Here is a 14,955-nt window from a genome sequence, read left to right as displayed (position 1 = left end):
GTGTTCCCTGTGGTTCGGGGTGGCCGTGGTCCGTCCGGCTGAGTCTGCTCACAGCCCTGGTTTTCAGTAAACTGCACGGACTATTGTAAAATAAAACCAGGGGTACTGCACACTAGAAAAAGTATGGGTTTTTTTAAAAATATTCAGTGCTGAATTTTAATGTAGTCTGTGTACAAAGAGTGCAAATTAAATTTCCAAATAGTTTCCAGACTTTTTCGCATATTTATGCCTACATATTTTTGTCTTAAATATGGCTTTGAGGTGTCACAAGTTGAGACTATTTGAAATAATTTACAGTAATTACTAAAACCCCAAAATTTAACTTACCATTTATTTTTGAGTCACTATATTGCTTGAACTTGGTGGCTTTTGATACTGTGGTTATCCTTTAATAAAGGTTCTGCTGTGACCAGCTGTCAGACGAACTGGCTGGACCAGGTGGCCAGGCGTGAGTGTGAACGTAAGCTGGCATGCGCAGAAACAGACCTGACATGCGTGTGTCTGTGCGCATGTCCATAGAGAGCGTGCTGTGTTCTTGCGTTTTTGACAGTTATTAGAAGTGCTCTGTGAGTGGACGTGTGTCACAGCAAATGCCAGAGCCAGTGCTGACGTTTCTCTGACGATCTGGAGGGTCACAGGTGCAGGAGGTAGCCTCGCTCGGCATGCACGAAGCCCCTTCAAGCTTAGCAGATAATAGTACTTGCTAAGCAGGTTTTAGGGATAACTTCACCCCACCAGCGTGTTTACTGTGGTCTTGCTGACGGGGTGACCACACAGCCTGTGTCGTCCTGGACTTGGGGCCGATTGGCACCAAGCTTGTGTGACTCGGGGGGCTCACATCGGGTCCCTCATCTCCAGGCTTCTCACGTCAGTGTGGGCAGTGGTTTCGCTTCCTTGCTAAGTACCTGAGCTTTGCACGAAGGCTTTTTTGTTTATATAAAAAATATAGCAACCCCATTTTCTTTTTAAATGTTAAATATTCAAGGAAAAAAATGTCTTCTGTAATAACTCTGGTAAGCAAGGAAAAAATCTTAAATGCTGAATATAAAATAGGCAAAATTTGTCGATAAAAATGTAGAATATGAAATATTCTTTTAGAGTAGACTGTTGCAGGGTTCTTGTGTAAATATAGATTCTGACTTTTAAAAATTAAAGTGATATATTGCAACATTGAGGATTATCTTGCTGACACTTACTTAGGGAGCTTTTGAAGCACAGATTGTTGAGCCAACAGACTGGGTCGGTTGGAAGAAATGCTGCTTATTTCAGCAGCTCACGGGGCCGCAAACGACAATGGCTCAGACATGTCCGGAGCGGGCGGCGCCTGCGCGCGGGCAGGCAGGACGAGGCGTCCCCGCGCAGAAAGAGCCAAGTGGATAACCTGGAGAAGAAGGAAAAGGAGCTTAGAGTAGCTCTTTTTTAAAAAAACGAAACCTTTTAATTTAAAAACTCCAAACTGGAAAAAGTTATTGCTGTCACGATTGAGCAGACTTAGTGTCTGTGTTTCAGTTACTTGAAATACAGAAGTACGAGTGAACGTCTGAAAATTATTCTTTTCTTATTTCTTAAGATTCTTCTACAAGTGGAAAATACAGGGCTGATTTGTTTCAAAGACACTTACAAGGAATATGCTTTTTGTAGGAGTTTCAGTTGTGGTGCAGCTGTGGCCCCGTGTCGGTTCTGCAGTTGCAGTGCGCACTCGGGGTGAGGGGGCCGGGGGGCTGGTCCCAGAGCCGCGCAGCTGCCAAAGGAGGAGCAGCGCTGACAGTAAGGTTCTCACTTCCCCCGAGTGGGCCTTCCCGCGTGACGCCGCACTTCTGCCCGTGTGGAGCCATGTTGAGTGAATCTGCGGTTAGATGGGAGGCTTTTCTGTTTTTCAAATTGAGATGTATTTACAGGGAAAATACAGGACAAATTTAAATGATACTTAGCTTTCTGCAAGAGTTTAAATTGGCTTTTTGACAGGTTTCATCTTATTTTGCTGTTCTAAAATACCTTCGTGTAGCAAATAAGTGAATATGAGTTTGAGAAGAAAGGCTAAAGCACTTCAGTGTTCACGTGACTGAAGCCAGGGGTAACAGCACGTGCTGAGCAGTTGGGGATGCTTATTTCTGCCTTTTGTTTTCTCGGTTACCAAGTCTTTCTAACATGAGACTTTTATGTTGATTTCTCAGGGACTGAGGCGCAGGATGGGAGGTGGACTGAGGTGGGCTGGACCGTGCTCCGTTACTGCGATAAGGTGGAGTCTCACTCATTCACAGGTTCCTTAAAAAAAAAAAAAAAAAAAAAAAACCCGACTGATCTTTTTCTTGATTAAGCAGGAGAATACCGTATTTATCCTTCATTGTTGGTATCAACCATTATTTTACTGAGAACCATTAGCTGTTTAAAACCTGGTACATAAATTAAAAAGGCGCTAAGTGGGTTTGTGATGGTGCCATTAGTAGCGTTTTAGATTATCCGGGCAATTACTGTGCTCATTACCCAGGAGCAGCCCCTTTGCAGAGCCATTGTGGTGTCTTAGACGTTATGCACAGATTTCCCCTTGGAGATTAAAATTTCCAGTAGCGTATTTAATTTTGTTATCACAGTTGTTTCAAATAAAGCAAATATTATGACAAGTAGAAGAAAATTTGCTTTACTAGTACAGGAAATTACAATAAATGTTGAAAACTACTTGCTAGTGTGCTTAATTTACCTTTTCTTATACAGTCATAATTACTTCAAGTGATTAATAATATATTTTGAGGGTGAAACGCTTTTGAAGTCACAGTAAAAGGCATCTGGCCCATTCAGGTGTTTTAAGAAATGTTTTAAAGAAGCAAGAGATTCACATCAAAACTCAAGTTACTGCCTTCTTTATAGAATCTGTAACTTTATAAGTTAACCTGTTTTATGTTAAATAGTTTTTAAGAGTTCAGATTGCATTTTAGACAAGTTGAAGAAACTTTTAAGGGTGTTCTGGAGAGATGGGTATAAATAGTAATTGAAAGTGGACTTTAAAAAATAGTTGAAATGTCTCTTTTCTTCTCACTGCGTTTTGTTAGAATCGACCAGAAAAAAAAAAAAATTAGGCTCATAGTATGTGCTCTAGCATGGTAGCAGTTATGTTCCAGGAAGAACTGGTCGAAGTTTAGAAAAGGCTCCTGAAAGAAAGCAGGGGACGGCTCTTCACTGAGAAGCTGTGTTTTCTCTGCTAAAGTTTTTATTGCGTCCTTCCGATTAGAGGGACTTGGAGAAGACAGCGTTCGGGCGTGTTCATCATCAGGCGGTTGACCGCGTGTCCTTGTCAACTGGAAACTGGAAAGGTGTTAACACTTTGAATTCGCTGCGGATCAGTGTGCAGTGGGCTGCTTTCAGTGTTTCCATCCTATGCGTGGCCTGTTTTCAGAGGAAACTTTGTACTCGTTCCTGACTGTTTTTGTCCCCGCTTTTACAGCCCTTCGCTGCTGATGCCAGGGAAAGCGTGAGGAAGTGGTTGTGCGTTTTTGCCAGACGGTGATTCTTTATTTTGCTACAAAAAAGGACCAACTCTGGAAGGCCAGATTAAATCATCCCTTTCACTTTTTAATGGGATTTGGATGAATAGAGTAAAATATGCACTTTGCATTCGTTGATAGCATCTTTACGTTGAGGTAATTGAGTCCTTTTTCCCTGACTGAATGAGTAATGACTTCATCCGACCCTCAGCGAGGCCGGAATCCTAGACTGCCTTTGTCACAGCAGAGGGATCTGGGCTTTGAAACATGCTCCACTTCCCTGGCTTAATTTTTCTTCATTTTAATCCAAAACCCTATTTTTCTCAATAATTCAAGCATAAACTATGTAGGAGTTGGAGGAGTGGAAATTGCGAGGGAATTGTCCCCCTCGTGCTGGTTTGTAAATGGAGTTGATAGATCAGGCGCCGTGGGCCCGGCTGCTGGCTGCGCGGCCGAAGCTTCCAGAGCTGTGGCTTCCAGGCCCCCTTGTGCCACTGACCAGGACCGGGACTGGATAGGATCGGCTCCACGCCACTGCCGGGCCGGCCCCGGACCCCATTTCGCACGCTGGGCTGCAGGGACCACGGGGCCACGTGCCCGCCCGGCCCAGGAGGGGCTCACCTGCGGCCACGGACACGGGGACAATCGTCCCCGATAGCGCATCGCCGGGACGTGCTCAGCCTCCGGGTCAGGAGGCCGAATAGCGAGTGATGCGGAGAGCGCGGTGCACAGGCCTGGGGCTTCCCTTCCCGGGGTTTGGGCCACCCGTGAGGGGGCAGGGCCTGGCGGGGGGGGCCTGTGGGGCGGGGCTGCAGAGCCGCCGCGCACGTGGTCCCCACGGGTCTTTGCAGCGGGGCCCAGTGGCCCCTGGCCTCCCACGCAGACCCTGCAGTGTCTGGCATGGAAGCACAATGCCTGCTCTCGACAGACTCGGGTCGTGTTGCTCTGGCCCATGTTGTCGGTCCCGTGGTTTCTGCGCCCTCATTGAAGGCCGTGAGGTGCCAGCCGACAGCAGCAGATTGTCAGCTGTGAGCAGTGGCTTCATCCACAGGCCCAGTTAGAGCAGATTTCTATGTTATGGCGTATGTTACTGGTATAACATTCGTCTTATTTTTCCTACTAGGTTGTCTGTTTCTTGCATGTAAAAGCTCATAGCTTACTCATTTTTTATAACCTTCGAGTTTAGCAAAAAACATAGTAGACATTTAAACTTATTTCTTTAATGAATGAATTTTCTTCACAGCTGCACTTAATGGGTTTTCTGACAAAGTTTTGTGTTTTCTTTTTACCTACATATTCTAATGTTCTCATGAGAGTTTGTGGCAAATATGAATCAAAACCAGATGTAAACTAAATATGTGACATGTGGAAAAGGCTAGCTTTTTATTGGCCAAAGATAATGGTATTTCAAAAGGCACTACAAAATGAACTGTTATTAATGAGCTCAGTAGTTCTAAAAGTTTTAAATTTGGGAATTATAGTACTTATTTTATCAAAATTATTATTTTATCAAAATTTTGGTAATCCTGTTTTCTTTTTAAATTACTCTCAAAATTTGTACCAGATTCAGGAGAAACTCAGATGGCAGGTGGATAACCTGGTGGGGCTCGGTCTTCCGTTAGCGTCGCATATAGTGTGAACAGGCAGTTCTGTGAGCCGCGTGCTGGGCCCTGGCCTGGGGGGACCAGGAGTGACAGCGAGCCCCACCAGTGCCCAGGGCCCCCGGGAGCCGCCGTGTCTGGGCTCCTCCGGGCACCTCTGTTATTCGCAGTTGGCACGTGAGGAAAGTGAGGCTTGAAGAGTGTGAGAACATTCCCTAGGGCCCCGCAGTTAGTGAGGGGCAGCGAGTCAGAGCCAGATGTTCAGCAGCAGCAACAGGGAGAGGAGTAACAGCATCGTCCTCTCCGCCGCTCCTGTGCTGCCTGTCGTCAGTCACTGCTCAACTGCTCCCGCCGCTGCTTTTCTCCTTAATGAAGAGAAGTTCTCTTCAGAGAGGCTCCTGGCAGAGTGACGACAGACACACTGTCCTGTCCCGAGTAAAATCTTAAGTGGTGCCCTGACGTGGCCCGGGCGGAGGAAGATGCACGTGTGCTCAGAAGAGCCGTCCGGACCTCCAGGCCTTGTTGGCGTCTGCCCCCTCGCGTCCCCGTGTCCAGCGGGTGGTCGCAGCCTCTGCACGTAGGGGAAGGGCCTGCATTGTCTGTGGTCGGATACTCTGGACTCGTGTTTTCTCAGTGGACCCTTTCTGGAAACACTCTGGGACCGTGACTTGTTTTCAGAAATCCTGCCTGAATCTCTAAGAGGCTTTTCAGGAGAAATTGTAAATACAAGGAGAAGTTTGCGGGAGAAAGTGGAAAGCTCACACATGTTTGTGTTTCGCGGTAATGAAGGCTCATGCAGAAGGCTGAAGAACGCCACCCTATCGTGTGTTCAGACGCGCGGCCTTAGGGACCCTGTGGTTTGTCCTAATTCCGTGCTTCTCTTTCAGGCTGGCCTGTTGGACCTTGAACTCAACCAGCTGACCAAAGCGCTGTTTTTGGCTTTAGTTGCCCTCTCGGTTGTCATGGTGACCTTACAAGGGTTCGTGGGCCCCTGGTACCGCAATCTTCTCCGGTTTCTCCTCCTCTTTTCCTACATCATTCCCATAAGGTAGGTCTGAGTTTTGGGTTTTACTGAATGTGATTTTATGGAAATGTGTTTTTCTCCATGTGGAAGAAATGGCTTCCTTGAAGCTTCAGGGAGCCTTCTTTAGCCTGTATTAGAAAACAGTATTTGAGGGGGCAAAATTATTTTTGTTAGACTAACCTGGAAATCGGATGCTTTTCCTCATAGAAATGTGTTGGTAATGCAATCGTCAGCAGGTGGGGCGGTGGGCAGTGACTGAGCAGGCGCGAGGCCTGTCTGAGCATCGGAAGCCGAGCTCCAGGCCTGAGGACACAGCGACGGCGAGCCCGCGCGCGGCGGGGCTGCGCGTGGTGGTGTGGGGGCCGCTGCGGGTCCCATCGGTGGTCTGGGGTCTCCACTAGCAGCAACTCCAGGAGCAACAGTAGAGTCCTAACACTCGTCCCTCACCCGCTCTGTGAAACAGGTGCACCGGGGGCAGGACGTGCCCCCCAGACTGCGCGTCTCAGCGGGGTGGGTGTCCAGGCCCTGCACCCCCGACAGCCGAGGGCGCTGCACATGTCCCGGGGGCGGTGTGAGCCCCGCCCCCGCCCAGTGTCAGCCCCGCCCCCTGCCCTGTCGAGCTCAGCCGCCCGGGTCCCCCTGCACGTCTTAGCCCTTCCACTCCCTCTCTGCTGTCCTTCCGCAGCTGCCATTTGACGTCACCTACTCCCATCTCTCAAGCAAACACATCTTTTCTTGGGAATTCCCGATTTGTTTTCTTTGCTTTCTCGCTAATCTTGTTTTTCTCCACTTCTGTTGCTTTTATGAGTTCTCAAATGTGCGGTGACATTTCACGACCGCTTCTGTTGTGTGATGCTAAAGGCCTGGTAAGAGTGCTGTTCCTTCTTTTTTCTAGGGCTCTTCTGTCTTTAACTGATAGAATTCATTGAACAGTATTTACATTTTATTACAGCTCTTCAATGTATTATTTATGTGGACTGTCTTTATTTCTTTAGTAAACTGACAATGCAGAGAGACTTGACACTCTTTCCCCTTACCAAATTAACAGGAAATGTTAATTATGGTCATGAAAGTTAATGCATTATAAGCATTTTTAAGCTAAAATAATTATTGTTTTTCATATTTTGGTTATATTTATTTATAGAAAAATTAGATAATACCGAATAACAAGAGAAGGAAAAAGCATTATCTGTAATCTCAGTAACTTTTGATAAATTCTGAGAAGCCTTTCAGATGTGGGGATACATACACACTTAGAAGAATGAATGTGCATATTTATGTATACATAAATACACCAACATTCACACACATATCTTTTTTTTTTTTTAATTCTGTATATCCTTTTAAAAAGTCTGGTTACAGACTGAGGAAGGTACAGACTTTCTACCAAGGCTGACCTGTTCTAGTTTTTCCGTCAGCATTTTTGAATTTAACATGTTCAGTCAAGCTTGGAGAGACTAGTAGTCAGAGTTATGGCTGCACCCCTGTTTAGCTCCAGAATATCTCATGCCTGCTTCACAATGCTGCTTTTCCTCGTTTTTCACAATCTGAGAATGCAATTATACAGATTTAGCAGAAGGTGAAAACCGTAAAATGTAAAAATTATAGAGGACACTTGACTTAGGGACTTATGGTTTACATCTGATTCAACCAAGTTTGCTTTCCTGTTGCAAGGTTTCCATTGAATTGTGACTAATGATACAGTTTAGTATTTACTAAATATGCTTCTGAATTTAATAAAGGATAGACTTTTAAATATTCTTTTGTTTTGCAAAGCAGTGCACAATTCTGAAAAGGAAGGTGCTTTTTCCACTACTGACCTAATACTCTTAAGAGGCTTGTCCAGTTAAGAAAGTAAAGCTGAAAGAAGTTCTCCACAGAATTAAAGATTTTGAGTCACTTGATATACTTTGCCTTTGAAGGAAAATGTTACAAGATTGAACTCTAAAACTAATGTATGTTCCTTACGTTACTTGTGTCACTCGTGGCAGAAAACAGACCATCAGAATTCTTGATGCTACACGTAAAGTCCTGTCAGCTCGGGGGCTAACAGCTGCTTGTCTCAGTTTCTACTTCTTTTGCTCGTATGCTTTAAAACGCTACATCACAGTCTGGTGGATAATCCCAAAAAAACTCTTGTCAGTGCAGGGGCAGGGAGATAGGAGGCAAATGTGGGCGACGGAAGCAAAATGGTGTCTGAAGAGGTGGTAACTGTGTTCCTTCCTAGAAACACGTGAGACCCTCTTGCTGCTACAGCGCTGTGTGTAAAGCACTGAAGTGAGGGCTTTGTGTGGCCTGGGAGGCAGGCAGCCACGGCAGTGAGTGCGGAGGAGGCGGGCCCGGGAGATGCCCCAAGTGCTCTGCTCAGAGCATCAGCACACAAAAAATGGAACATAGAAAATGTTAGATAAAACAGGTACAAAATTTGCTTCAGAATTTAGAAATTCACTTTCTGAAGTTTTATTGAAGGAAAGTTCTTAGGAGCTTTTTATCAAGTTGTTTACAGGTCAGGTACCCTTTCTGTAGCGTTTTACAGGCTAGCGCTAACCTACCAGACATTTTTAGTAAGGCCTCATTTTCCAGGTAGAACGCTCGGGGAGAGGAGTGTATGCAGCCTTACTTAGACCCAGGATTGACATTCAGGTACTGATGGTTTGGGAAATTGGCAGCTGGTCCAGTTTGCAAAACACGCTAGCATTAGAACATTCATTAGAACATTCGGCGTCTGGAAGCAGGCACGGGAGAGAAGCCCGAGGGTGTGCCTTCAGCCTTTTGCTGAAGAGATTAGATGTGTGACTTACGGAGCCATTCAGCCCTCTCTGCAGAAGCCAGGAGTAGATGGGGTTACCCGAGAGAGCTGTGTGGAGGAGCCTCCTGTCACTCACAGGAGACCCACAGAGTTTCTGAGAATGTGGTATTAGTAGCAACACTGCTGGCTTGGACTGGAAGGAGCAGAGACAGGACAAGACTAGAGGAGCCTGTCCGACTCGCAGACGTCTCCAGGCAGGAAGGGAGCTGACAGAGCTCTGGCTGCAGACATGTGCTGCTTCGCAGGAGAAAGGAAGAACAGCTCTGAGGCAGAGCTGGCCTGGGCCATGCAGAGGGTCGCAGAGGAGCCCCTCAGCTCTGGAGCCCTTGTGGAGTCTGTCCTGCCGGGTGGTCAGCCGCTGTTCGTGTCTGGATATGAGGTCGTTTCCAGTTGTGTTTTGCTGACAGCCTCGCGCTTAGGGACCCTCCTCTGCTCCAGGGCTGTGGAGCTGTCCTCCTGTGTTGACTTCTGAAAGGTAATCCATCTTATCTTTGACCACCGGCAGTGTTTTTGTTGCTGTTTGTTGTTTTTTCAATGGTGTGAAGTATTTTCACCAGTTTTTCACCAACCGGTTGTCTCAGCGCCCTTCACAGGAAGGACTTTCCCCAGCAGTCTGGGCCCCTGTCAAGTGCTGAGTGTTCACATGTGTGCAGGTCTGCTTGGGGTCCCCTGTTCCGTTCCCTTGGTCTGTTTGTCTGTTCCTGACCTAGTAGCAAACTGCCTTCATTCCCACGCCTTTATCGTAAGTCAGTATTTGATGAAAACAAGTCTTTCGTCCTTGTCTGTGTTAAGAGTGCCTCTGCTTTCCTCGGTCGTTTGCATCTAATGTTGAATCTCCCAAACCATGAATTGGGCACATCTCTTAATTTTTTTAGGTCTTCTCTATTATCTCAGAATTTTTAAAAAATTCCATGAAAATCTTGCACAACTTTCTTTAGAGCTATTCTTAGGTACTTGGTAGTTTTAAAATGCTGTTGTAAATACTGTTTTTTGAAAGAACTGTTTCCTACATATTTGTTGCTGCTATGGAGAAATAAAATGGATTTCTGTAAAACGATTGAATCCCATCAATTTTGGTAAGCCTTTATTGATTCTAATTATTGGTCTGGAATCTATTGGATTTTCTCTGTAGGTAATCATGTAATCAATAGATAATGACAGCTTTGTTCCTTTCAATTTTTTGCACCATTTATTTCTTCTCCTTGTCACTGTGGCAACGATTTCTGGTATAATGTTAAGGAGAAGCAATGATAATGGGCCGTCTTCCTTTGTTCCCCGAGTGAGAGGCAGACTCACCATTTCACCCACAAGGGTGCTGTGCTTTTTACGGAGCCCTTTACTGTAATAAACAGTGGGAGTTTTTTCTATTCCTGTTTTGCTAAAAGCTGTTTTTAAATCATGAATGTATTATTTAAAATATTTCTACCAAATCTATTGAGATGATTTTTTTATCTTTAAATTTTTTTTGATGTATTAATAGGAGAAATTATATTGATTGCCTTTCCTAATGCCATACCTACTTTGTAGTCTTTGGGGAGAAAAGCAGAACTCGATCGTGGTGCACTGGTCTTCCATGTGTTCCTAGGTTCCACTTGCTTGTATTTCTTGTGAAATTCTTGCACTGGTTTACGTGAGAGAGACCGACTTGTCACTTTGCTTCGCGGGTCTGTCTTCTGGTGTCCGGTATCAAGATCGTGCTAGTCTCATGAAATACATCAACAGGTCTTCTCTCTTCTCTAACATGTTTGATTTACAGTTTTAGTTATTTATTCCTTGGACATTTGCACATCAAGGAGGCCACGTCAGGCTGAACCTTTTGTTGTGGAAGGATGTTTGACAGTGGATTTCTTTACGAATTTAAATATATTTCTTAAATAGTTAGTTTAAATAGATAGAAAACTTGGTTTCAAAAACTGTACCTGGATATTCAGATTTATCCACTTAAACTTGCCACAATGTTTTCCTGTTCCCCCTTTTTCTATGTCGACTCTGTGGTCTTGCTCTTCTCATTCTAGGTGCCTTTTCTGCCCTCCCCTGTTCTTCTCCTGGTCGGTCCTCGCTGGCTCGGTGCTGTCTGTATTGACTCCGTGCGGGTGTTTTCCTGTTTTATTGATGTTGCTTTGTCTCTTTCCTCCTGCCTTCTGTGGTTTGCATTATCCTTTCTTCAGATACAGGCTTGACGCCCTAGTTCCCACCTTCTCCCCCTTTGTGAACATACGCAGTTGAGGCTGTAAGTGTCTCAGTAAGAACTACTTTGGCTGCTTCCTGAAAGTTTCCATATGTAGTATTTTTGTTCCTGACGACAGAATACTTTTTAATTTCCACTGTGGTTTCTGTTTTGACTCATGGTTATTGCAAGGTTATTTCTGAATTTACAAGCGTATTTGAGTTTTCTGATTAATGTCTTTGTTCCTGTTTGGCTTACTTGCATTGCTGTCAGAACACATACTTTTCCTTATTTCAGATCTGTGAGATTTGTTGAAACTAGTTACAGGGTCTGATATTTAGTTGATTTTTATAAACATTCGCTGTGTCCTTTAAAAAGAATGTGGAATCTGAGTTGTTGGTTAAAAAGAATGTTTCGTCTGCGCCCATTGGATCAAGACTGTTCATCCTGTTTTTTTCCCTATATCCCTGATTTTCCTTTCCTCTGCCTTTTCTAACAGTTACTGAGAGTCATGTTAAGAGCTCCCACTAGTATTGTGAATGGGTCTGTTTTTCCTTGGAATTCTGTTTCTGGTATTATGTGTTTTGTCGCTTTGGTATTGGTGACGTACAGAATCAAACTGTTACAGATTTCTGCTGAATTAGGCATTTTCTCATGATAAAGTGACTTTCTTTATTTCTGCTAACGCTTTTTGCATTAAATTCTACTTTGTTTTATGTTAATATGGTAATGCCAGCTGGCTGTAATTTGCTTGGCATGTCTTTTTCCATCTTTGTACTTTCAACGTCTCTGTGTATTTATATTTATATGTGTCTCTTTAAGTAGCATAAAGTTTAATTTTTATTGACTCATAATTTTTGACTATTTAGTGCATATGCGATTATTGTAGCACGGTTACATTTTTAGTTTAAAGCTATCATTTTGTGCTTTTAATAAGATTTAACTGTTGTATAGTTTTCTCCTTTCTTACTGTTTCATCTATTACTTTTGATGATTCTACTCTTTTCTCTAGTAGTTTGTAAGCTTCACAAGCAGTTTCTGTTCTTTTTATGGTTATGTTAACAGCATTTTTAATTTCTCAGAGTCTAAACTTAATCATTTCCTTTGCTTGTCACCTGAGGATTGTTTAACTCGATTCAGCCCTTCTGGCCTAATGCCATTTTGTCACTGACTCTAGTTATTCTTCAACCCTAAGGTTTACTGTTTTACACATTTCCTCTTTTTGTTTAAATTGAAGTAGAGTCAGCTTACCACGTTGTGTCAGTTTCTGGCACACAGCACGGTGCTCCGGTCATACGTGAACACACATACATTCGTTTTCACGTTCTTTTTCACCGTGACTACAAGATACTGAGTAGAGATCCCTGTGCTGTACGGTATGGACTTTTTATCTGTTAGGTTTCCTGTTTATTTTGGTTCACCCGTATTTTCCTTCTTCTTCTTGCCTTTCAGGCCTTCCATGTAGGATAATTTTCCTTCTGTCAGGTTTATTTTTCGCTGTTGGTCAGTGCTGGTCTTTGTTGGGAACGCTCTCGGTTTTTGTTTGGCTTTGCTTCTTGAGAAGTAGTCTCGCCACGTGCGGGTTCTCAGCTGTCACGCTCATTTCAGTCTCATGGCTTCCGTGTTCAGTAATCGCCATTCCCTCCCCTCCTCCCCCTCCCCTCCTCCCCTCCCCTTCCTCCTCCCCTCCTCCCTTACTCTGCACTGTTGTGCTCTGCTCTCTGCTGTCGCGTCTGGACAGGCGTTATTCGTGAACCTGTAGGGAGGTTTCTTTCGTTCATCCTAGGAAGCTCCCAGTGTGTCTCCTCCGATGCTGCCTTTGCCCTGTTCTGTTGCCTCTCTGCCAAGGCTCGTCGGATCCTCGTGTGCCCTTTGTTTCTCTTGTTCCTATGTTGGTTTTTTTCACCTTTTTGTCTCTGTGCTTCATTCTGATCATTCCTAGTGACCTGCCTTCCAAGTCACTAATTTCACCTTCTGCTGTGTCTGATTAGCCACCAAACTAGTCAAATGCTTAATTTTGGTTACTGGTATTTTTTAGTTCCAGAAATTTTATTTGATTCTCTGTCACATTTGTGGTTTCATTTTTATGTTTGCCTAGTCCATGCAGATACTTCTCTGACTTTTCTTGTGTATCCAGCTGTTCACACTGTGTCTGTCGGACACCTGTCTCGGTCTTTTTCTCGTGTTTTTTGTTTCCGTCTCTTGATCATGGTGTGTTGTCTCACCACATGCTGTGTTTTGGTTTATTTGGGTTTTGTTTGTAACTGTATTTGAAAAATTAGTTATGGGAATCATTTGAGATAAAAGTGAAAGTATGTTTTTCCAAGACAAACACACTTGCTTCTGAACTGTGTACTTGGAGGTACCTCCTGCCCTGGAATGTCTTAATCCAAGTTCGAGTTACTCAGTCTCCCCTTCTGCACGTGGGTGCGTGGTTCCTGGTTCTCCAGAGTTTGAGGGCATCACCCTTCACAGCCCTGCCAGTCATGGGAAGGAGGACCTCTTGCTGGACCTCTGCCTTATTTCTTTTAAGAATTTTTTAAAAAAAAATTATGCAGTATTTCTTACTGTTTTTAGTGGGAACGTTGGTTCAAATAAGATACCTCCCATTACCCAAGAGCACGGAAGTTTTTTGCAGATTTTATATAAAGGAAGTCAGACAACTGTGATTAAGTGGTTAACCTCCAGGGCAGTACTTCCAGGGGTAACATTTTGAGGCCCCAGCTGTGATAAATCTTATTCTTGAAAATGTATCAAGCTTTCTTTTAACAACCAAGTACAACTATATCATAGTTGTGGAACACTTGGGAAGTGCAAGCTTTTAAAAAATATCACTTGGATAAACAAACTATGGTATATCTATACAGTGAGTACTGTTTATCAATAAAAAGGAATAAACTGTTGACACACACAGTTAACTTGGGCATTTGTAGCGTTCTGGAAGCTACCAAAGGAGCATGATGGAGAACAGATCTCTGGTTGCCGGGGGAAGGGTGGGGGCAGGGACGACTGTCGGGGGTAACAGGAGGAGTGTCTGCGTGATGGCTGTCTGCATCCCGGTGGACACTGGTGGGCGTGATGCTGGCAGGAGTTTGTCTGAGGGACACACAGCAGAGAGTGCAAGTGAAAACTGGCAAAACCTGGGTCAGTCTGTGTGGGAGTTCATTGTGTTGTAACATCCGGTCTGTGTTTGGAGAGTGCGCTGTGGTCCTGCAAGGTGTTACCCTAACCCTAACCCTTCACCATGGGTGCTCAGTTCAGCTCTCCTGAAACACCACATTATTTCAAATCCCCAGTCCACCCATACCCACTCAGAAGCGTAATGATGTGATTTGGAATTTTGCTTATACCAACTTTGGTACTTCCCATGCTTAATAGATTTCTGCTCCTGAGGACCCCAGACTGCACTTTGCTCGTCCTGTACGTGTTGCGGTGGATACAAATCGAAGGGCTCTTGGCACGTCTGAGTCTTTATCCGCTGTTTTCCCCTTACTTAACAGCCACACCTTTTGCTCTTCGAGCCTGGGGGCCAGCCTGCCTTCCCAGAGGGGTCCTAACATGCTGCCCACGCTGTGCTCTCCACTTTGGCTCTGCCTTGTCTGTAAAACCTTCTCTGACTGTTCACAGGCAGCAGATTATCTGCTCCACCAACGTAACCTTCAGTCACCCACTGTGATGCTAACACGCGGCGTTTTACAGGTGCTGCTACCAAGGCTCAGAATGATCGTCTGTTTTAGTCCAAGGTCATGGAGCTAGTAAATTTGGAAGCTAGGAATCCATGCAAGTCATCCGTCAGATCAAACCCGTGAAATTCTGTTACCCACGCTTCCTCCCATGGGGCTGACTGAAGAGCATTCAGGGAGTTGAACTGACAG

General features: G+C 44.6%; 1 protein-coding gene across 13 annotated transcripts in view; it reads left to right on the top strand.

The window, feature by feature from the left end:
• ATP9B (ATPase phospholipid transporting 9B (putative)) overlaps positions 1-14,955 on the top strand; it is a 155,676-nt gene that overhangs the window by 88,799 nt on the left and 51,922 nt on the right. For all 13 annotated transcript variants that reach the window (XM_032470609.1, XM_032470608.1, XM_032470614.1 and 10 more), the window contains one exon: positions 5,968-6,128. In XM_032470609.1, coding sequence (XP_032326500.1) covers positions 5,968-6,128 — 161 coding nt within the window. The remainder of the gene's footprint in view (positions 1-5,967; positions 6,129-14,955) is intronic.

The sequence above is a fragment of the Camelus ferus genome, chromosome 30, assembly GCF_009834535.1.
Source record: "Camelus ferus isolate YT-003-E chromosome 30, BCGSAC_Cfer_1.0, whole genome shotgun sequence".
Lineage (NCBI taxonomy): Eukaryota > Metazoa > Chordata > Mammalia > Artiodactyla > Camelidae > Camelus > Camelus ferus.
This window is presented reverse-complemented; position numbering and strand designations above follow the sequence as displayed.